Here is a 23,758-nt window from a genome sequence, read left to right as displayed (position 1 = left end):
ATTTTTTTTCGTATCTATAGGCAGCAAGTGGTTTCTATGCTGCATGGTTTCTATATATGCAGCAAATGGTATTCAAGGCGACCAATTATAGTTATTACATGGCAATTCGTGCCACAAGCAGTTTATTGGCACTTGTAGAAATGATCTCGGGCCTAAAGGCCCTTGACCACAATCTACTTCCGGGCCACTAAACAGCTTGTCTCATAGCCATGTAATCAGGAGTGTATGAATACACTCCTGATGTAACATATAGACTACTTAGTATAGGCTTTTCAAGATACTATATCGTAAGTATCAACTCCCGTATGTAGGTATCTCATGCATGAGTGAGACTATGTATGACTAAGGTTTAAATTCCCCAGCCTGCATGTAAAGATTCAATTTTGGTGGGTTTGCTCATAGTTATACCTACATACGTTCGGAAAGCAGAGATTCAATGAGATTCTGCTAAAAAAAAGTCAGTTCAGTAATAAAAGTGCAAGCTACCGTATAGCGCGAAATTTTCGAGGGGCTTAATTTTCGCTGATTTCGTGGGTTAGCAATCCTACACGAAAATAAAGTCCACCTTTAATTAGAGTTATTTGGTGTAAAGATTAAAGGCGTACCTTCTGGTAAGCAGTCATTCTACGAACATTGTGCAATGAAATGCTTTTAGAGGCATTCCACGGAAATAATTGTAAGTGCCTCGAAAATTTCGCTCAATATACTTAGAAGCTTAGAAGCTTAGATATGATGGTAAATTCATATCTGGAAAACTATAATAATTTATTGTGCATGGTTTTGCTTTTTATTTTCTGGTGCACTGCAATCCACTGTGTAGCTACATAATAAAATTCTATATTATGTGCAGGCTTCTTCTTTGCTGTGCATGATCCTAAGTCCACAGTGCACATGCATGTCTCATGCATTAGTTTTCAGCATGTCTCTATAATTATAGTCTACCGTTTATTTCATTACTCCTGTTAATTAATTGCTGTATAGCCAGCTTCCATGCTCATCATAGTCATACTACGTATTGTACAACACTTTTCTAGTTTCCATAGATCAAGAAACATCATGTCTTTACATATATAGGTGGGTGTTTTAATGTGCATTTCATCAAAATTTTCTGGTGGACACAACGTCGTTTCTGGTAAAAGAAGAGAGGGCATGCAACTCACTATATCTAGTACACGTAGCTAGCAGAATTCAAACGTGGCGGATAAATGTGCACGAATGTGCATGAAATGCTAAAAATACTTCTCTTTTGCTGTTTCATGCATGCCCTCTCTTCTTTTATACACCCTTGGTATAACCACGTCTGAGACGCTAAATCAAGTCGATTCAAATGGTTCATTCGCCAAATATAATATCTGCCAAATTCTTCAGTTTAGGGTAAGAAATCTTGTGCATGGCTGGCCAGAAATTAAGGTAACCTCTTAATTCCGCGTATACACAATGTATATATAGTTAATTTACCTCATCATGTGTGTGGTTGTGCAGTGTATTCAAGAAGGTTACCTATTACATAATTCCTGCATGCCAGCATGTGCACACAGATTTCTTCAGGTTTCCCCAGATAAGGTCAGTCACCTTTAATAAAATTGCTCTTTCATCTGTAAACTTCGAGATAAATCTTTTTGGGACGAATGTTGTGAAGTGTAAATAAAGGGTAACTTGTTCATGTGTTGGGTATATATGCATGCCAGCCATCTGCAGACTTAATTGGATCAAAAAATTAAACAAAGTATGAAGATCAATGTTGACAGTTAAGTCAAACTGAAGCTGCTAAAAAACTTGGACGCTTGCCCTTGAAAGACAACAGTTGTTGTCCAACAAAGCGGTTCGATAGAATTTTGCTTCATATGAGTCCAGCAGTGAAGCAGTCACAACTGTGGTAATGACTTGTATATATCTTATATCAGTTGACAATTTGGCTCAGTATACATCGCAAGGTCTTTGAGTAGGACAGGATCAATCATGGAGAGAGCTATATGTTTGTTGACCAATCAGATATATATAGCTATATATAGATGTGAAACGTTCTACATTTAACTCCCACAGACTACTAGAATTTCTGCTCCAAGTAGAAATTTTCCTACAACTCCAATTGCAAACACTCCATACATCTGAATTGGCTGAGACCTTGAATCCTTGTCAAAACCTAGCAGATTCAAAAGGCCCGGCAATGTTGCTACAACAAATTAAAATGCATGCATAATTATGTTATGCACAACATTATATAATTTTCAGCATGATGGTGTTCTGTTATTATACAGTGGAAGTACAGTGGAACCTCTGTTAACAACCACCTCCGAATAACGGCCAGGCACCCAGGCCCCAAATGAACAGTTTGTGTACAAAAGGCCACCTCTGTATAAAGGCCAAAACATTGTTCCCCATGCAAAGGTGTCCGTTATAGAGGGGTTCCACTGTATATACTCTAGAAACATGTCTTAATTTACAAAAATTAGCAAGTAATGTTAACTTTGTGGCTGCCGAAAGGTGACCTCTTAATTGTGTGACCTCTTAATTGTGGATCTTTATAACCTCATTGTGTATATGGCTTGCATGATTGCATGTATACAATTATGTAATGAAGAAGGTTAACATAATTCATGCATGCATGCATGTATGTGCATGCACATGCAGATTTCTTAAGGTTTCCCTGGTTATCCCCACACAGCCGATGAAACTTTGAGATAAATATTTCGGGATGAATGTTGTAAAGTTGGGTTTGATATGCTGTGTTAGGGTAACTGCATGGTTTAGGTTTAGGCCTATAATTATGTGTGGGTATATATATGCATGTGCAGCCACCATGCACTTGGATCGGATTCACTAAAAACAAAGTATGTAAAGATAATGTAAATGTTAACAGCTTACTGTTTCTAGGAACAAACTGAAGCTGCTGAAAAACTTGACCTTGATCACAAATACATGCATGCTGAAGAATGACAGTTTTGTCTAAGTGGCTCGATGGAATTCTGCTTCAATCCTGTAGTCAGTTAGTTTATAATAATATGTAACAGAAATGGGTAAGTGGAGAGCTGCTGTTTAACCACACTGTGGTAATAATACATGTCTATCTATAATTATTGTAAATTTGCTATTCATTTTTTCAGGTCAGCACATTACCCAGCATGCATGCATGCTCATTATCCTCATGTTACGATTATGCTTATAACTCCGGCCCAAGCTCAACTAGAGTTACATGACTCATACAGGTATAAAAATACAGCCCACAGTTCTACTGCATATATAAATTACACCCATCACTATACACTGATTATCCTGGCAATTGCCCAATTGAAAAAAAAGTGCTTTTCACCAGACTGATGCATACTTAGTTAATCATGCATCTATGATTAGAGTTGAAGTTCAAGAAAGCTTATTCAGCAACTAGATTTGATCTCTACATGCAGGTGAAAAGTCATGTTTGACACACAAAGTATAGATGTATAGCTTATTGCTTATCATGTATTTTCATTGGATTCAGAGGGTGAAAATTATTCTGAAATCTAGCATGCGCACGCGCACATTGGGCTCTCAGCAGATTATAATATTCTGCGTATTAACCTTAGATTCTATATTCCTCGACATCTGCCTGAAGAGATCAGATGGGGAGCATAGGTCGATCAGGAGGCTGTCAGCTGGTGCCCTTTTGGGTTGTTGTGGTGTCTTGTCTTGCAAGGCTTGCTACTCTGCAGGATGTTGGTGCACAGCCAGCAGTATGTAAGTTAACTAGCTATAGCCTATAATAGATCTATAATTAGTCTATATAGTGGCTAGATTTCGGTTGGCTAAAGAATTAAGATGCTTGTTGCGAGTATATTACTATTATACATCTATTTAGTAATGCGGATGTCTAATAGAATATTAGAGTCACACGCATGCTCTGCGATTTAGAATGCAAGGTTAATCGATTGCAAATGACACTGTACAAGGCGGATTACGTTTTGAACCATTGCGAATTGCATGCAAAATATATATGGGAAATTGCATGTATGTGAACGCTCACTATAATTATAATTGTGATTGCGATTTATGCGAATTCGCAATTTGCTATCGAAATAACATCGCATTTGAAACCCGATACAATAGACTCTCACTATTCAGCTCTCTGAAGTACGGCCACCTTGATATCGAATATTGAAGAGATAATCCTTTACCTTTATAAGCTTACTGAAACATTGCTGCAGGTCTTACCTACAGGCCATTTGGTGAGGCACGGATTGCTAGCTATAGATGTTTACTGCACAAAACTTGCCCTGAAACACGGCCACTCACTATTTCCGTGACCCGTCCAGCTGCATCACACTAGGTTTTTAATAATTATAAACCAGTTGATTCTGTTTTCCTTTTGTTCATGTATGCAAACGAGTATGCATGCTTTCTCTCAATTAGAGTGTGAATTTTACATTAAAGTTACATATAGGTGCCAACTGTCCCGGAAAACTCCTGAGACAGTCCCGGATTTGGAGGCTCTGTCCTGTGTCCCGTCCAGAAATTGAGCTATGGCTTAAAAGCTTAAATCATGAACAGAATTCAGTTTCTTGCACTATGCTGTCTATCACTGCATCAAAACATTGGTTAGAAAAGAGGGGTGGGGCTGCTGCTCTGTTTTGCAGTTTTTGTGGGTGGGGCTCTCCAGGATGATCATACTGAGCATGCGCAGAAAGCAACTGCTAATATTTAATTTTTTGTCCCTGAAAATTTTCTTCGGAGGTTGGCACCTATGTACTGCATTCAGATTGCATCAAAAGTCCTTTTCACCAGCACAAACTCAAACTCTACCGTGATAAAGTCTCTCTAAACCACTGGTGCTATATCTAGCTGCTGCTGCATGTGTATAATTATACTGTATATATAGAGTACTTAAGTGCTAACCCTAGGCTGTTGACATGAAGAAAATAGAGGAGTGCATGTTATACAATGAATATAGGCCAGGCAAAGTAGATTAGTAGTTTTTCATCACGTGGTTTTTGAAAGTAGATTAGTAGTTTTTCAGCACATGGTTTTTGAAACTTGATGAGGCCATGAGATCATTATTCATTATTCATTATGCTGACAGTGCAATATTTCACACAAAAACAAACATTACATCATCAGTAATTGAATTTTTTGGTTTCTATATACTGTAAATAACAAGGGCGTATAAAAGAAGAGAGGGCATGCAACTCCACTATCAGTACACGTAGCTAGCAGAGTTCAAACGTGGGCAGAGGAATGTGTGCATTTGCATGAAGTGCTAAAAATAGAAATTTATATTTTTAGCATTTCATGCACAGTCATGCATGCACATTCATCTGCCCACGTTTGAACTCCGCTCATTTGGAGTTGCATGCCCTCTCTTCTTTTACATGCCCTTGGTAATAATCTTTCCATGTGACTGGGTGTAACTCATTAATTATAGACCACTCCCTGATATACAATGGGTGTGGTTTATTAATTTAGACCATACCCCAAAAGAATGAATAATAAACTTTTGGGGGAAGGCTAAAAGTGATGAGGGGGCTGATGAGAAACTAGTTTTCCTGGCCTAAATACAGTATGTATAGTATAGGTATGAGCATGGAGCTGGCTAAGCAGCAAGTAACGTACAGGAGAAAAGTACACTAGAGGCATGCTGAGAACAGAATTTTAAAGTTGTGCATGGTGCATGCACTGATGACTATGGACTATAGTATTTTCGTAAAGAAGCCTGTAGAGTATTGGATTAATATATGGCTCCTGGGTATGTTCTGGAGCTAAGATGCTAAGATAAGCAACAACTCCACAATTGTAATTTTAGATTTTTAGCTTTCTACTTAATTAGGGACCCTCTTTTCCATTTTTCCTGATACGTAATCACTTCAGAGGAGGTACGACATCCGCGAGTCAAAGGAAGTGTTTTAGACGCACATTCCTTATTATCTCTAGGTCATGCAAAACTCAATTGCGTATTACCTGCCAAACACAAGCACTGCCTGGAGTTGCTTTGAGTATCACTTCGTTTGATGTGTTATTGAACTTTGACCTGGATATAACAGGGGCGTAGGCAGGAATTTGAGGAAGGGGGGGCTGAGCTGTTCGCGCCAGAAACTACTTGGCGCGGAGCGCCGAAAATTCCGGTGACCAGGAGCCACACCCCCTAATTAATGACTCATTGCGCATGTGCAAGAAATAGCCACACCTTGCTTCAATTAATAATACTGCTAAAGCTAGCTAGCTAGCCGTAGCTAGCTAGCTTAGTTGCACTAAAGAATCAAAGTTACTAGTATAGTATAGCTAGCTCTTGGACATGCTGTTTGTCTGCCACTAATCTATACCAGTAATTCCCAGGCTGAAGACTCATCAGAGAAGGTGGGGCTCTTAGTGTAGTTTTTGCAGAGAAAGGGGGGGCTCCAGCCCCCAAAGCCCTCCCCCTCCCTACGCCCCTGATATAATAAGGAATGTGGGGCTGCATGTATAAGATGTCGTACCTCCTCTGGGATCACTTCAGCTGTGAATATGTACCTCGAATAAAGGCCGCGTGTACCATGCAACGTGCTACCGTATAGAAAATAGATTATTAGCGCATGCACTTTTAGGGTCAATATCAGAGCTCTATACGCTTATATTCGAGAATGCGCCTATAATGCAGTCATTTTGAGCCCCACCCAGCAACCGGATGTCTCTGTAACTGAGAGCTGACTCGCAAGCTGGTTAGAAAGTGAGCAAGCAGGCAACCCTAACTAGATCTATATCATACGATTATGTTACAGTTCATTTACATCATTAAAAACATTCATATTGACCAGGAACTTGGAATAAAAGGACCTCATCCACTGTACAAGCTAACTAAGCTCATAGATAAACAGCTCTAAAATTTCACTAATAACCTTCGCATAATTGAAAAGCGCTTCAATTCGAGTATAAAAAGCCTGCAGTTGAGCATGCGCTGATATGCTTCTAGTCAAGTAAGCGCTAATAATCCAGTTTCTACTGTATCTCATAAATCAGCTGCCTGCATGTAGTTCCACTAAAATGAACTGCGAAACAACCGGAAAAGAAGTGATATTAAATGGGCAATACTTGATCAGATTAGTCAGGACAGAATTCTGTCCTAGCCAAAAAAGTTGATTTCTAAAGTGCTCTTTCTTTAAGATGCATGCGGCGGTTGCTTCATGAGAATAGCACAGTACAGTGCAGTGGCGCCGGATCCAGGGGGAGATCCCAGTGTGCCACGGATCCCCCCTTTCAGTCTAGCTATTGTGGCTTTACTATACAGCTACCAGCTGGCTATTTATCAGTTTTTGTAGCTATTGTAATTTGATTCAATGATTGTACCAGCTGTTGTTTTGATATGTATCAACTGCCAAAGGAGTGTTCAAAGTTAATGGTTAGCTAGTTGACTGTTCGTGGCAGCTACATGTAGCTAGCTAGCTCTATGCAAGTCTATTATGGGACTTCCCCTGGCTGAGAATGGGCTAGTCTTATTGCACAACAAGTGACCGGAAGTGGGCTTAACCCCAAAAAATTATCACCCCGCGCTTGTTAGTTTGGAACCCCATCTTCATTTTTTCCTGGATCCACCACTGCAGTGTGTGTGTCTGTGTTCATAGATAACCTTAAGGTGACATAATTTCGCGAGTATTAATTTCTGCCATTTCTGCGAATGAGAGTAAAATCGCAAATATATACTCGCAGATAATTGGAAAATGAATAAATGAATAATTAAAAGCACTTGCGAGTAATTAGAAATGCACACACCTTGAACAGAATTTAGCAGAATTTAATACCAACAAAATGAGCTAAACACCAGACAAATCTACCTGTGAAAATAATTAAGGTATAGTAGAGGAAGAGATGGATTAAAAACGCTATAAAATAATTGTATGATAGTAAATGACGTCATATAAAAGTAAACCATCTAGCAAAATTAACCAAGGCCTAGCAACAATCATGCTGTGACAGATATATGAATGCATTTGTATTCACCAGGCCCATCTTGGGATATTTCTACGCTATAAGTCGGTGAAAAAGCCGTTCATTACGATTCTTTTCATGTGGGAGCCTTAATAATAATTAATTGCCATCCTGCATGTGTAGTGTATACTCACAATTATGATACTCTTTTTTTGTACATATAGCTACTTCGTATGGTCGAGATTTCTATATTGGTTTTATGCGCAATGTTGGTGGCAGTCCTTTCGTATCACTGAGACTAGTGATTGGCACAACAGCTGACAGTGCTAATTATGTCGTCCAAACAAGCACAGAAATGATTCAAAGAGGAACTGTTACTTCTCAGAATCCAGTTACTATTGAAGTGCCTTCAAACCCCCGCCGACTGAATCTACAAGTAACGGATGGTACATTTAGTAACAGAGACAAAGGAGTGAACATTCAAGCAACTGGAGACGAAGAAATCTATGTTGTTGCTGAGAATTTCGTCTCTCCTTTCAATTTTGGAGTATTCCTGGCCTATCCTTGCATTACTGTTCCAGGGGGAAACTATGAGTACTATGTCGTTTCCACTGATGCCACGAATCTTCTCAACAGCCAATTCTTGTTGGTGGGTTGTGAAGATGATACAACGATCTCGATCGAGCCTACTAAATCGATAATGATACCCCAAGACCCTCAAATGGCAACAACTACAACTGTTACTATTGATGCTGGAATGACCAGCCAAGATTTCTCTCTTAATAGGTATCAAACCCTCTTAATTAGGAGCTCTAACGACCTCACAAGAACGAAAATTGTATCAAACAAACCTCTCACAGTTATCAGCGGACACGAATGTGCCAATGTACCAATTTCTGAATCTGGATGTGAACCTCTAGCTATTCATGTGCCCCCTCTTGCTTATTGGGGAACTAGGTTCTTATTAGCTCCGTTCACTGGCCGTACTGGACCACAAATTTTCAGAGTGATTAGTGCTGTGAACACTGATGTGGTCCATATCTGTGGTGTTGAAGATGGAGACAAATTTCAGAGCGAAGAAAAAACATTCATTGAAATAAGCACCGATAAATTTTGCTTCTTGGAATCGACTGAACCTGTTTTAATTGCACAGTTCTCGACGGGTGGAAGTATTGACAATAAAGGAGACCCCGCCGTTGCAATGATTTCTCCAATTAGTCAATATGTAAAAGAGTTATCTTTTCTCACTTTGTCATCTACAGATTTTCCCTTAAACTATATCAGTGTTACAGTTTCAGAAGAACATTTTAACACTAGGCAGATACTTCTTGACGGTGAAATGCTTGACTGTGAATGGAAGGATATTTACAATAGAGATGAAGAAGTTGTTGGATATGGTTGCTCTAAAGCCATTAGCAGTGGAACCTCACCAACTCAACACACTGTTACTCATGATAATGAAGATGGGCAGATTTCGGTGCTCGTTTATGGATTCAATGCTCGACAGTCTCTTGGATATGCTTATCTTGCTGGACTCGACATTACTGCTGGAGATGGTTAGTTAAAATGAATTATGTCATTATTATAATTATAAATTATTTGTAGGTGGAGGTGGTCCGGTGGTTATTGAAGAAATTCCTTTTTTGACACTTTTTGATTTGACAACATTTCCAAACTCGCAACAGCTTGAGCGTTCTGTGCCCGATTCAAGCTCAGAAAGAATACAGATTCCAGATGGACTACTTTTCGGAAGTCAGATTGCTACTTCTGCATTTGTGAGTTAATTTTAGAAATAATAATTATAAAATTATGTTCTTATTTAGGTGAATGAAAATGGAGTCATTTCTTTCAATGAGCCATGGAAGTACTCGTATCCAGATAGATTTCCAACTAAATTCTTTTACACAAGAGATACACTTGCTGTGGCACCCTTCTGGAGTGATAACGATATTCGAAGGGAAGGAAATGTACGATATGCCACTTACTGTGATTTTACACTGAACGAAGATCTTTGCACCGATTCAGAAGAAGGGGCAACTGCACTAGGCTTGGTGAATACTTATATCAATGCAGGTAAAGGCCCCGATGTCAACAGATTTTTTGGTAAGTGGATGTTGATTGCTCATTGGGAAAATGTACATCCGAGTCCTCATGGTGATAATAACCCTCCGCCTGGTATACCGCAGGATGATTTGGACAAGGTAAGGAGGAATTTTGCTCACAATTAAGTGTAATTTCTGTAACAATTTTCAGGTAAATAATTATCAAGCTGTTGTTGTAACAGATGTGCTACAAACCTACGTTGTTTTTTCTTATATGTGTGATGACATACAATGGAGTGCTGTCGGACAAAATAAAGCAGCTGTTGTTGGCTTTAATGCAAATGGCTTGTTCTTTCAAAATCATCCCTTATCGGGATTTCCGGGTGTAGGTCGTGGTGTCTCATGTACAAGACAGCTGGGAAGGAAGCGTAAACGACAAGCTGATCCAACAAACATTAATATGGAGCTTCCTGTGGATAAAGTCCTGAACGACTCAGTGTATACATGCTTGAAAGCAGTTGATAGGGATGATTTAACTACGATTGCGGTTCATCTTATGGGTGGTTTTGAAAGGTTGTCATCCATGCTCAAAGAGTCCTACACATGCCCTTGCTCATTGTCTCAAGTCTTAGGTGATAGTGGCAGATTTCAGCGGCAGAAGAATTTGACTCATTGCTTTGTTTCAACTGTACCAATAGAAGTCTTTATTTTTATTGATACACTTTCCCTTACACAGCAGTGTTGTTTTGATCTGAACACTGGGTGAGCTGAAATGATAATTATATAGCTATGTTTAAATAGTTTGCATTGTGAACTTAAATAGTATCTGTATAACTGATGTATTGTGTTTGTACAGAGCTCTGAGTACTTCTACAAGTGAAGGGTACACTGGGACATTTCTTCTTCATCACCCCCATTATGATACAGAAAAGTACCTAGAGAGGGACAAATCTTTTAGGGACAAATGCTGCCTTGCTGAGAATAAGTTTGGTTTGTATTGTGATAAGTTTTTTCAAAGAAGACTTCCTAATGACTGTCAAGACTACTCAAGCATGGGTTTAGGTATGTAGCTATGTCGATTCGATAGGTTATATATCATATCAGCAATGATCTCATGTAAAAATATCCATGTATAGCTAGCGGTTCAGGAGATCCTCACTATATCACCTTGGATCGACGATATTTCGATTTTCAAGGACAAGGAGACTTTATTTTGTTGGAAGTCATACCATTGGATGAAATGGTAACTGTTACAACAGGAGATCCAATTTTTAGCCTTCAGGGAAGATTGGATAATGTAGCAAGATGGCCCGGAAACACTGTACATATGGCTCTTGCATTTGGTGATAAAGATTTAGCATTTCAAGTAAGTTCTTATAATTTTTTATCAACGGTTATACTAACCAACTAATTGTCCACTTAGTTCGGAAGAATGCCATTGAATGAATTCAGACTATATCAGACTCACCCTATTTTAAGAGAAATCACAGGGGAACTTCAAAATTGGGTGCCGAATGAATTGTTTAAAGGTCAAATTATATTCACTAGGCACAACAATATTTTGTATGTGTCTCATTTTAAAAGTGGAGTGAACTTCTGGGCAGCAGTGAACAATATCGGAGGTACCTACTACATGGACTACGAAGTGAAAGTTCCAAAAATATACAAGCTGAAAACACGTGGATTAATGGGAAATTTGGATGGAAATAGTGGTAATGATTTTTTTCAAAGAATATATGCTGTTCCTAATATAAGAGAAAGTGTTGATGACCTAATACAGATATCCAATTCTTTCACTGATCAACAGCTATCAGCTCCATTGTTATCATGTAAGCAAACATAATTATAACCCGCTTGTTAATTTTACATGGTAATGATTGCCACAAGCAGTTTATTAGTGGTTCACTTCCTATAGGGAGAGTTCCAGATGCACTTACTCTCTTTTCTGGAAAATTCCGCCGTAAACGTCAGACTGAAGATGACTACATTCCTGTATATTTCGAGCAATTAAACTTCACAGAAATGCAAAGAACATTATGCGAGGACAATAAAGAATGTCTTTACGATTTAGTACAAACTGGGGAAATGGATGTGGCACTTGCAACACTCAACCAACAAAAAGAAACGAATGAAACAAGAGCTGTGCTGAGTAAGTTCGAAACAATAATATGAAAAAAATGATAATGATTATGACTTGATAGATAACTTTCCACCAAATGTTACTGCCGCTTCTACATTGCGGGTGAGTTTGACAGAAGAAGCAGTGCTTATTCTGATTGTTACTGACCCCGGTGATGAGTACACACTGAGTGTATTAGGCGGTTTACCTGACGGCTCAATGCTAGACGAAGAGTTCGAGGGAAAGTTCATATTCCGATGGACACTTCAACAAGTGATGTATGAGCCACTTGTATTCATAGCAAATGACAGCAGAGGTGCTGCATCAATATTCGTACCGACTGTTGAAATATGTGCTTGCGTCAATGGAGGAATGTGCACTCGTGCTGGGATACTAACTAACAATGCTACAATTTTGTTGAACTGTCAGTGTATTGAAGGTAAAAATAATTGGCCCTTAACACTATTATATAATTTTTGTGATGTTCTTGTGAGGACTATAGCATGTCTCTTTTATAGCTTTTGATGGATTTCTTTGTGAGGAGGATCGCAATGGGTGCTCAGAGATCCAGTGTTTTGAGGGGGTGGAGTGTATGGACGTTCCTGCTCCTGGAGTGGGGGCGGTGTGTGGGGCATGTCCGCCAGGCTACACTGGAGACTCACTCAAGTGTTACGGTATACATTTGAATTTTGTTACTGTTACTATTCACTGAAACATTTTCTCTAGATATTGATGAGTGTGAATTGAACGATGATCTCTGTGGGCAAGTATGTGTGAACACAGATGGAAGTTATTTTTGCACATGTGATGGTGGATTTCAACTGGTGGAGGGAACAAACCAATGTGAAGGTATGTATGTATACTGCATGCTTATATAATTGAATATACTGGTATAATTTTTCTGTACAGATATCAATGAATGTATGGGAGTGAGTGACTGTCAGCAAAAGTGTCATAACACTGAAGCCTCATATACTTGTAGCTGCAATGATGGGTTCACTCTTAACAGTGATGGAAGGAATTGCATAGGTATAGTTATGGTATACAACAACTATAAATGAAAGCCTTATATGCATAATTATGCATGGTTAAAAGTACTTAGATTGCATATTAGAGAGCTGTCCCTTCCTTAGTAGTGCGTGTATAAGTATATTTTATCTAGCTGATGTACCCTGTGACGAAACTTGTTCGTTTGGTTGTGCGGTCATTGATGGGCAAGAACAATGCTACTGTCAAAGTGGATTTGAACTGTCAGGAGAAACTCAGTGTCTTGGTGAGAAAATTTTGGCACATTTTTGCTCTAATTTTCTTATGTCCATCGATGTGATATAGATCGAGATGAGTGCCAAAATGATCCGTGCGAACAAGTATGCATTAATAATGAGGGATCATTCACTTGTTCATGTAATACTGGATATGAGCTACAAGAAGATAGAACATCTTGTGAAGGTCCTTATGTGTGACAATGAATTGATAACCTATAATAAATTAAATTATCTCTATCACAGATATTAACGAGTGTTTCGAAGCGGCTGTTGCTCTACGGGATTTATGCATCAATATCAGCAACTCACAATGTGTGAACACTCAGGGTTCATTCAACTGTGTCTGTGTACCTGGCTATGTTATAAATGACGATGGAGATTGTGAAAGTAAGCATGTAGATTGCTATACTGTATAGTATACATAAAAAATCATGCATTTTCAGTATAACCGAGTCCGAATAATACGGATTGTTGGACAATAATTAATTATACTGATCTATTTTCCATAGTAATCGAGAATGAGCCCCCACCACCGCCCCCTCCTGTTATCAGGCCTGCTTCCAGTGAAGACAACAGTGTCAACTATACAGCTCCAGTTCTAACACCTGAAACTGTATGAATGGATTAATTTGTTAGCTCGCATTTATTGTTTCTATATGTTTCTATGCACTCACGCATATGCACAATATATAGTTCACACCAGAACGCCGACAGAGGTTTAGGCAACTATTAGCAGAAGCTGTGACAAACTATTGCTCTGAATTTGTCTGTGAAATTATAGTCGATGAAGATAAAAAGTTGCAGTAAGTTTATAGAGTAACCTGTTCTTTTGATAAGCCTGCATAATGGCATACATTTCAATCGTGCAGGTTGAGCGATCTCAAAATAGACGCTACAAACGTAGCTCTTCCTTCCTCACTCATCTTTGAAGATGATGAAGGACAGCTTGTATTTACATTCTATGTTCAAATGGGTGATGGGTTTCTTTCAAAAGAACAACTTCAGTCAGCATTACTGGTATGCAAATTTAAAATTATACATGATTGTGGCTAAACCTCATACAGAGAGCTGAATCACAGTTAAGAGATGCTGGTTTTCTTGCTCCTCTTCCAACAACACCCCCGACAACCCAACTTCCAACTACAATGACTACTGTACCCCCACCAACAACACAAATCCCCACCACCGAGGAACCCACCACTGAAGAACCAACCACCGATGAACCAACCACCGAGGAGCCCACCACTGCGGAGCCCACCACCGAAAAACCAACCACCGAAGAACCAACCACTGAGGAACCAACCACCGAGGAACCCACCACCGAGGAACCCACCACTGAGGAGCCCACCACCGAGGAACCAACCACCGAAGAACCAACTACCGAGGAACCAACCACCGAGAAGCCCACCACGGAGGAACCAACCACGGCAGAACCAACCACTGAGGAACCAACCACTGAAGAGCCCACTACCGAGGAACCAACCACAGCAGAACCCACTACTGAGGAACCAACCACTGAAGAGCCCACCACCGAGAAACCAACCACAGCAGAACCCACTACTGAGGAGCCAACCACTGAAGAGCCCACCACCGAGGAACCAACCACAGCAAAACCCACTACTGAGGAACCAACACCAGAAGGTATAATTGTATTGCTGTGTTGATAAATTGTAGCTACATTCATACTAGTAATTGTAATTCGTATATTGTCTATCTATGGTGCAGTTAACTGTGATATGGACGCTGACGCTGGTCCATGCTTTGCTTTCCTCCCTCGCTACTTCTTTAATACAAAGACTGGAAAGTGTGAGATGTTCACTTACGGTGGCTGTGGTGGAAACGGCAACAACTATAAGACTCTGCAGGAATGCACCCAACAATGCAACCCTAACGGTGGGTTGATTAAGATAGTGTACTAACTTGTTTTAAAGAGTCATGTGTGCATGTATTGTAACGTATCCACAGTAACTGGCTGTTTAACGATAAGTACGTATCATCACCTTCATGCAGGTTGTCCACCATATTGCACTGTTGAGTATTGCTCAGCCAAGCCTACCAGAACAGCACTTTGTACCTTGTGAGTTCACATGTATGCTCAATACCTTTAATTGTTGTCTAAATCCATTAGGCGAGAACCTGAGGGTGTCAGGTGTGATGCAAAGTGCCGTGTAACCTACTGCCACACCTGTTACTATGACGATGAGTATCGCCCTCTGCCAAGAAGCTGTAAAACATGCTCTCGTGTTGAGATTGAGCTTGAGGCCAGGTGTTTCAGAAAATGGGCAGTGTGCACGAGACGAGCTGATGGACAGGTCTATCTCAAGGTAACTAAATTCTGAACTGGCGTTATAGAGTTTTAGATTTAGATACAAGTTGAGCAAAATAATCAATAGTAAACAACATTAGCCTCCTGTACATGCAGATATAGATATCTATCTATTCAGCAACCTATGAGGAGCAAAAGTGGGCATGGGGATGCGTTGTATAGCCTGTGCTGTCCATGGTGTATGTAATAATTATGGTTATTTGTGTGCTTTAGGTGCGTGCTCGGGAGAGGACCAGTGAAACGTTTAAGTGTTACGAGCACCCCTGTGCCTAACTGAGCAAAGAATTAAACTAATTATAAACAAAAATGAACTGTCGCACAAACTAATGTATAGTACTGTAAATCATTTATACTGCTAAAAACTCTATTGATTTAATTCCCCCTGTGGCCTTTTCTATGCCATCATTTCAATTATCAAAAGTTGTCTCAATTAGTAGCCGTTGTCTCTATAATTATAGGAACGTCTATGGCAAGTCAAATTATAATTATGTTTAAGTATTGATATTTGGGTATTCGAATTTTGTTGCAACAGTTACACAAAGGTCAAAGGTTGTCACAGTCAGTCAAATCTATAGAGCTATTTCTGAACCATTAATCTATGTATAATTATAGGTAATATCACAGCATATAATAGGACAGAGGCAACTCTTCCATTAAAATGTAACATCCAGCAGCACTAATTATAAACTCTTCATCAACACTCTTTCTCGATTTTCTCTGGTAAGTTCTAGTGCAAGCTAGAATAATTTACTAGTTTGCATTTAATATAATAGTGAGGCACAATATTTTGAACCAGTGCATGCACAATAATTAAAGATCGATCATAAATACATAAAAGGATAGTAAAAGTATCGGTCTCAATGTATTATGTATGCATGAATTGTGGTTGTGTATACATTATCTCTAGTAAACTTCAAACTTCAGAGAGAGTTTCTTTCGTCGAGTGCCACAGCCAATAGGAAGCACTTGAAACCGATATTCACCAACTTTCAAGTCTTGATAACGAATCGGACTTCGACCTGAATAAAACAAAAAAGTCGAATGAATATTAGAGTCAAAGTGCCTGAGTGTGCCATGTAGCTGTTAATTTCCAGGGGATAAAATATTCGCGGTTTTTGTGGTTGGAGATCAGACTACGAATATTTTACACCTACGAAAGAAGCGACCTTGCCTAATACTGCCCTTTATCTGCAGTGCAAGCAGCAACTACGAAAATATTATCCACGAAGTGACTAAATATTGCTCAACCACGAATATTTACGGTATATATAAGTGTATGTGTGCCTTGCAACAGGAAAACCACAAAGCTTTCCTGTGGCTTTGGTACTGCATGGTGTTAATAGCTACACATAATATATAGCTGGTAGATCTGTCATTGAGCTTTGTGCATGTGGATCAATCATGCAGAATATACGTTCATTTAGAACAGTGCATGCATGTATAATCCAAGCATTCTATTGATGTCTCACATGTTGTAAAGTCAGAATTAGTAATGTCTGGATCACTCAGTCTACAGAGGTAGGATTTCACCGCCTCGGTTCCTCTAAAGAAGATAGAGGCAGACCTTTGGTCAACAGTCACTCCCTCGTTGATCAAGTGGACAGCACAGAACTGTTCATCGCCACTCTCTCCTGCATGTACAGTTTTAACATAATTCTGCATGATATATAGGAAGCCAAAATGAGTATTTGGCGCCAGCCAATCGAAGTTAATTCGCTGATATTCTTGATAGAAGCGTGAAAGACAGCACTCAGACACTAAGTTCACAAAACTAAAGATCAAATCAGCAAATGGCCTCTGTTAATACGTACAATTACTATACTAGCAGTCTACATCAATTTTATTCAAGTGTTACTATTATAGAGCAAACAAAATATTGTACATGCATGCTGAGACAGCACGAAGCAAGCGCTTACCAACATGCACAGTCCTTCTAACTGTGGTTCGCTCCCCAGACATCGATATAACTTGAATAAGAAGAACAAAGGAACCAGTAGGAACGTTGTTGTATTGCACATTTCCATTGGTACCTGAAGCATTTCAAGTAAATGTAAGAGGAATCATAATAATTATCCAAATCTTACAATCAATTTTTCTTCCACCAATGAGAAGACACTCAGCAGACTTAATGGGCATACTTGCTACAAAATCAGCATAAAGAGTTTGATCACTAACTCTGGGACTGCCATTCACCAACGTAATATGGAATGGTGGCTCTGCAGAAATAGTAATCAGGTTCAGCTGATAATCACATGTACAGTTACCACCATAGTGTATACAGTCAATCGCTGTAGATCTAGTGGGGACTCAAACAACCATAATTATGCATACTACAATAATATTTACACAAGGGAAAAAACATTTTAACATGGTCACCTTTATCTTGGCAGAAGGATCCAATAAATCCTTCTGGACAGTCACATGTCACTGTTAGTACATGCTTCACACAACTTCCATTGTTTTGGCAGATATTTGTATCGCACCTTGACATCACTGCAACGTACCAGACCTACTAATTTGTGAGCAACCATTAACACATTATGATACCTGCAATATCACATGTGTCTCCGTCATATCCTTCACTGCAACTGCAATTGTTATTCTGAACGCAAGCTCCATTCACACAGGGAGGATCACACTCAACTGAAGGTATATTAATTATAAATACAGTAAGGGAAATTTATACTACTTGATCAAATTCAATGACAAGAAAACCATGTACCTGGAGCAGACATTACTACAATATTGTCAAAGCTCTCCACTCCTCGCATTGTGGCTTTTCCTATCTCCACATTGTTAGTAGCCGCTATGTCAAAGAGACAGTACTCATCATTTCCACAAACTTCTCTCGCCTTGTCTTCAAGATCTGCGTTCTTGAAGGCGGTTTCAAATACTGGGTTGAAATTTGGATCATAGAAATGTGCGAAATTTTCTTGGGCATTGTAAGTGAAGAGGCTCTCATTTACTGACTTTAGTATCCCTGGAAAAAAGGAATAAAACGATGAAATTGCATGTACCTGAACTGTACTCACATGTCATTCCAAACATGTAATGAATGTTTTCTAGCGAAGAATTAGAAGGAATCGCCTTTTCTTCAGATTTTGGAACCAAGTCATCACTCGTATCTTCATTGAAAGTGCCCATCAGTCCTCGGGTCTCCCCTTTCAGATAGCTTGGCAGAGTGATCAACATGACTGAGATGATTCCATTCTCAACCTTAATCTCCATCTTGGCTCCTCCTTTGAAAAACGCACTAATTGTACTGTTCCCATTTTCTGTGACAGTCACATTGTCCTTGATCAATTCTGAAATACCAGCCAAATTAACTACCCTATGATTCACTCGAATTCGTATCACATTCTCCTGGAGATTAAATTGCACGGTGGTATTATGGTTTTCTTCTCTTGCCACAAGAGCAGTGAACACAGTTCCTGGAGTGGGGGTGCCGTCAGAGTTAAGAATAGTGTCCATTCTTCCTTGAAGTGTGAAGGAGTTGTCACTTGTCTCAATCATCGTGAACTCTCCCTTGCCATTAAATGTGTATTTGAGGCCATCCAAGGTGATTATGTGTGGATCCCCATAGATACAAGCTGCATAAAAAAGAGCACAATTCTTGCATTTCTGAATAGTAAAAACCTGTGGTATCTTTTATTTCCTGCATGTATTTGATATTAGCAATTTGTGGCATCTTTCACTTCCCTTCTGTAATACACTCTACATGATATGTTTGTGGTAAAGTATGCACTAATGTCACATCAACCCATAACCCTGTATATAATAGACCATAATTATAATTATCAAGTACCTGGCACTGGCAATCGATACTGAGCCTCCAGGCCTGAAGGCCTCCATTGATAGTACTCGTTGCAATTCGTTCGCTCATTCTGGCCCTTGCAGCAATAAATGAAGGGGATGATGTCATCGGAGAGATGTCTGTTGTAGTCAATTTTCGGAGACATAATGTCAATACTTCCTCCTGAAGGTTCCCCTCTGAGTAGGCTACCACTTGGTCTGTAGCAGCACTGCTGTCCAACACCGTCAGAGTTTGGTCTGTACAGAATCATGGCAAACAAGTTTGGCCTATAATTATAAGCATTAGTCATCCAATTACTTACGTAAATTGTCGATAGCAAGATGTAACACCAGGATGAAAGAATACCATTGTTTTTTGCGAGTAACTGGTTGCTCTGTAAAGAGAAGTTATTTTTTCTTCTTCAAAAGCACGATCGTTTCTAGCAGCTGCCTCTGTTGGTGGACAGGGAATTACTTGTTGAAGTAAATTCGGACCAGTTACACTGGAATCCATTTCATAATCACCCCAGCGATCACATATGGCACGTAAATTAGGTTCTGGAAAACTTGACTCCATGTACATCATTCCTGACCAAGTACCAATAGAATCGGGGAGTGAGATTGAATCACTATTAACGTTGCTGTTATCACTAATTGATACCTTCACGATCACAGGGCATAGTCCAACGTCCACATATCGTGTGTTATCATGTAATGGTAGTCTGCAGTTCAGAGCCAGCGGTGGAATGAATACTTGAGCTTCACGATCTTCAACTGGTACACTCAATGCCAAAACAGTAGCACTTTCCCAGTTAACTTTCCACTCTCTCTCAATCTGTGTGTACTCCTGTTTGTATAATGTAATATCGATATTCACATTTGTGGTTGCTGGTAGATGGCTCGGGGTGATGTCCTCGGGAGTCCATGTTATGGTGGCAGCACTGATGGGCTGGAGCATAACAGTTGGAGAGCTAATGTCCACCACATGAGCACGATCGGGAGAGACTAAAGAATTTAAAGTGAGTCACTGGTATGAGGAAATTGGAAACTTACTTGTGTTAAAGGTGGAATCAAACCGAGAGGTGACTCCATCACTGGCAACCACGTACACAATAAACGGTGTTTCCCCAATTTTCTCAAGCCTCGGAGATACGCACAAAACTTCTCCTTCATTGATATACATAGCTGCCATGGTAACATCTCCAAACTGGCAGGTAATGTTGTCAGTGGTAGTAAAGTATGGACCAGAGACCAGAACAGGAGTCCCTCCAAACAAGTGACCATAATTCGGAGTCAGCATAATTGGCCCTGTATTCAGTAATAAGTGTATTATATGTTGCATGCAACGTAGTAGTAAAAAGAACCTACGTGTACATCTGCCTCGGACTTCAGTGAAACCACGACAGCATACACTGTTTTGCATGTAAAACGTTTGGAGCCTCTCAAAACTGAATTGGACTGTACTGTAACTGCATGATAGATATAAAGGATGCATATAAATGTTACAGTACATCAAATTGAATGCATGACACAAAAATTAGTTTTACTTAAGCTCACATGAAAACTAATAAGCAATCTCTGCTACTAAACTCGGAACCAAAAGCACAGTTGAGGCCATCTTGCTTAACTATTAACACAACATCTGTTTACCTTTCACAGCGGCGGCGACGACGTAGCCATGAGCCACATTGATAATGATGTTTCTGACTCCTGGTGTTGTAGGCAACAACCGTCCTTTGTTGAGAAGTTATTGTGTAGCATACACTGCGAAAACAAAATAAATGTTTGAGTTGAATAGCAATGCATAAATCCATTGTGACAATCTGACCTGAGTTGTGCATGCAAGATAATTAAGTTACAGCATGCATGATGACTATATTAAAATGGAGGGTGCTGCCTTCTGTTAATTCTATATGCTACGCAGACTTACCCGCTTTGAGATGAAGACAATGAAACAGATATCCAAATAAAAAAGAGCAAAGGCCAAAGGATGGAGGTGAAATTCATCTTACAATCTTGATAGCTATAGACAATAGTAAAATTTTACTTGCATTGTTTCATATAGCCTGCAAGCCATAATTATATTCACGACATAATAATTATGACAATAGATCTACCACGGAATGTAATTGACAATTAGACCTTAGCTGCTCGAGTTCCATCGCTAACCAAAAAGCACCCTAAAATAGAGTACGATACAGCGTGTGTACTTATGTAAACTATGTTAAACCATGCATGCATAATAAGTTAGATAAACTATCCACTGATGTTGTGACAGAGCTCCAGACCTTAGCGGACATCGGTTGGTGTTTTACAATGCTAAGGGTAAAAGCAATCACACACCTACCGCCTTAGGTTGCCATGGGGAACAATTATATTGAAGCACCTACACTGAAGTCTAAATTATTTATGTAAATACTCAATAATTTCTACTCTCTAGATTATACGCCCTTGATTACACACTGTAGGTAGGCGGCAATGTTAATTTTTGGTAAAGATCGTTTCATTAAGTTTTGCATATTAGTATTTTGGCACATGTTAATGACTCAGGGCGGCCCATAATTATTATTATAGTCTTAATCAGGATTCTTCATTGAGATAGTATAGTCAGTTGCCTGTTGCGTCTTTATTAAGGAGAAAATAGTAGCCGGTGTGTAAATGAGTAGATCTAAATCTAGCGGAACGAAGGCGAATGAATAAAGTATAGCAGCTACATGCAGGGAGATAAGGACATGTATCTTAGCGATAACAATTACACTACATGGTAGCAATTACAAAAGCACTCCAAAACAGTAATACAGCCATATTAACTTTAACCAAACGTTCTAGCAGCAAGGCTTTTGCGCATTAAAAATTATATCCAATGTGTTATTTTTGGCAGATATCGATGAATGTTTTCAAGCTGCTTTTATTTCGATTGACCTCTGTGAAAATGACCCAAATTCTCAATGTATAAATACCAAAGGATCTTTTGAGTGTACTTGTGCAGCTGGTTACAGCAACCTAACAAATGGTTCCTGTCAACGTGAGTGACTGTAATTATCAAGAAAAGACTAAACCATGCGAATAATACTGCTTGTTATATATATATAGGAGTGAGGAATGAGCCACCACCCATAGTTGATGTGATTATTGATGAAACCAGCATTGAAAACAGTGTGGATTTCACCTCTTCAACATTGACACCTGACACAGTAAGCTGGCTCAGAATTATTACACTTGTAATTATTATCGATAAATCTGTTCAATACATCATTGCAGTTCAGGCCAGATCGTCAGCAACTATTTAGAGAAACAACTGCAATTGCTGTCAATACCTATTGCACCTCAGTATCCTGCAAGTTGATACTTCCATCAGGAGAGATCCAAATGTATATAAACACTTTGTCTATAGATGCCAGGAAAACTTAACGAAGTATACGCTTTGACTATATAGATGCATATATGCCACATGTATTGTGACAGCATAAAGACTCGTTCTATAATAAATTTTTCCATTCCAGAGTCACCCAACTTGTTATCTTTTCAGCAAATGTTGCCATTCCGACTTTCCTCATCAAGAAAAAAGATGGAGAAAATGTGATGTTTGTTGTGTATGTTCAAGTTGATGAAGCTTATCTCTCAAAAGATAATTTGGAGCACGCAATAATGGTAACTAATCTAAGTTAACAGTGTAATTTTGTCACCAGAGTCTGTTAAAACTTGTGTATAGAATGCTGCAGAAGTCTACGAAATAAACAGATTCCTTCCCACTTTTGAGCTTACTCCTTCTACTCCAACCGTGCGGAGTGGTGCAGCACTTACCGGAGTGATAGTGGGAGTTATAGCAGTAACTATTGTTTTGGTGACACTCATTATTCTAGCTGTTGTGTGGTAAGGTAAACTTTATACACAATGTATGTATAAGATCAATCGATGTATAAGACACTGTCTTTTCTGGATATACCACTTTACCTGTGTACCTCAATCTTCCTTGCTTATACAGTAAAAAATGTTGCTTCAAAAAAGTCAGAGTCATCAAATTGAGTTGAGCACTGTCGTTTACAATCCTTTCCAAGATAAAGTCAATAAAAATTATCATTAATTTTAATTTTCAGAAATAGTAGAGTATCAAAGCTATTCACACACAATACAGAGACAGCTTCCAATTACACTGAGGAATACTGCCAGAAACCAGGACCAACAAGTGCATTGCTGTACGGGTCCAGAAACATTCCTCATGCAGATGCAAGAGGTCCATGGGGTGTTACTGATTTACAAGTTTGTATATAATAATTATGTGTCCTCATGTGTCAGTTACATTTGTTTCGACTGGTCAACTTCGTTCATGGGGTGATAGCTAGCA

The 23,758-nt window shown here is 39.2% G+C and overlaps 2 protein-coding genes and 2 long non-coding RNA genes across 5 annotated transcripts; 3 read left to right on the top strand and 1 right to left on the bottom strand.

Moving 5' to 3' along the window:
- Positions 1–14,440: 14,440 nt before the first annotated feature.
- Positions 14,441–15,229, top strand: LOC135345052 (salivary glue protein Sgs-3-like). Its single transcript, XM_064542390.1, has 2 exons — positions 14,441–14,936; positions 15,021–15,229. Exons 1-2 carry the CDS (start codon positions 14,441–14,443, stop codon positions 15,212–15,214), a joined length of 690 nt encoding a protein of 229 aa, XP_064398460.1. The 3' UTR covers positions 15,215–15,229.
- Positions 15,230–15,302: 73 nt separating this feature from the next.
- Positions 15,303–16,054, top strand: LOC135345054 (uncharacterized). The gene is made up of 3 exons (XR_010397622.1): positions 15,303–15,372; positions 15,424–15,619; positions 15,835–16,054. It is a non-coding gene; the product is annotated as an uncharacterized LOC135345054 (long non-coding RNA).
- Positions 16,055–16,394: 340 nt separating this feature from the next.
- Positions 16,395–21,785, bottom strand: LOC135345051 (sushi domain-containing protein 2-like). Of its 2 annotated transcripts, XM_064542387.1 has the most exons (14): positions 21,344–21,785; positions 21,064–21,177; positions 20,782–20,882; positions 20,467–20,721; positions 19,737–20,418; positions 19,427–19,671; positions 18,654–19,211; positions 18,344–18,601; positions 18,169–18,264; positions 17,998–18,114; positions 17,706–17,837; positions 17,538–17,651; positions 17,091–17,252; positions 16,395–16,640 (listed from the first exon to the last, which is right to left on the bottom strand). In XM_064542387.1, the coding sequence occupies exons 1-14, from the start codon at positions 21,418–21,420 to the stop codon at positions 16,525–16,527; spliced, it is 3,027 nt and encodes a 1,008-aa protein (XP_064398457.1). In that variant the 5' UTR covers positions 21,421–21,785; the 3' UTR covers positions 16,395–16,524. The 2 variants fall into 2 exon arrangements, with proteins under 2 accessions (XP_064398457.1, XP_064398459.1); XM_064542389.1 differs by lacking the exons at positions 17,538–17,651; positions 17,706–17,837.
- A 723-nt stretch (positions 21,786–22,508) lies between these two features.
- LOC135345055 (uncharacterized) lies at positions 22,509–23,074 on the top strand. The gene is made up of 3 exons (XR_010397623.1): positions 22,509–22,607; positions 22,675–22,784; positions 22,917–23,074. It is a non-coding gene; the product is annotated as an uncharacterized LOC135345055 (long non-coding RNA).
- The last annotated feature ends 684 nt before the right edge of the window (positions 23,075–23,758 follow it).

This window comes from Halichondria panicea, chromosome 12 (assembly GCF_963675165.1).
Source record: "Halichondria panicea chromosome 12, odHalPani1.1, whole genome shotgun sequence".
In the NCBI taxonomy this organism is placed as follows: domain Eukaryota; kingdom Metazoa; phylum Porifera; class Demospongiae; order Suberitida; family Halichondriidae; genus Halichondria; species Halichondria panicea.
Note: the sequence above shows the minus strand (reverse complement) of the source record. Positions and strands in the feature narration are given on the sequence as shown.

What these genes read in the sequence shown, in the direction of transcription:
- LOC135345051 (XM_064542387.1), bottom strand. Translation starts at nt 21,420, where the DNA reads ATGAATTTCACCTCCATCCTTTGGCCTTTGCTCTTTTTTATTTGGATA. An exon ending in TTGTCTTCATCTCAAAGCGG is followed by an intron (nt 21,178 to 21,343) that starts GTAAGTCTGCGT and finishes TTGTTTTCGCAG; the next exon opens with TGTATGCTACACAATAACTT. An exon ending in TGTAGTAATGTCTGCTCCAG is followed by an intron (nt 18,265 to 18,343) that starts GTACATGGTTTT and finishes ATATACCTTCAG; the next exon opens with TTGAGTGTGATCCTCCCTGT.
- LOC135345052 (XM_064542390.1), top strand. Translation starts at nt 14,441, where the DNA reads ATGACTACTGTACCCCCACCAACAACACAAATCCCCACCACCGAGGAA. An exon ending in TGAGGAACCAACACCAGAAG is followed by an intron (nt 14,937 to 15,020) that starts GTATAATTGTAT and finishes TCTATGGTGCAG; the next exon opens with TTAACTGTGATATGGACGCT.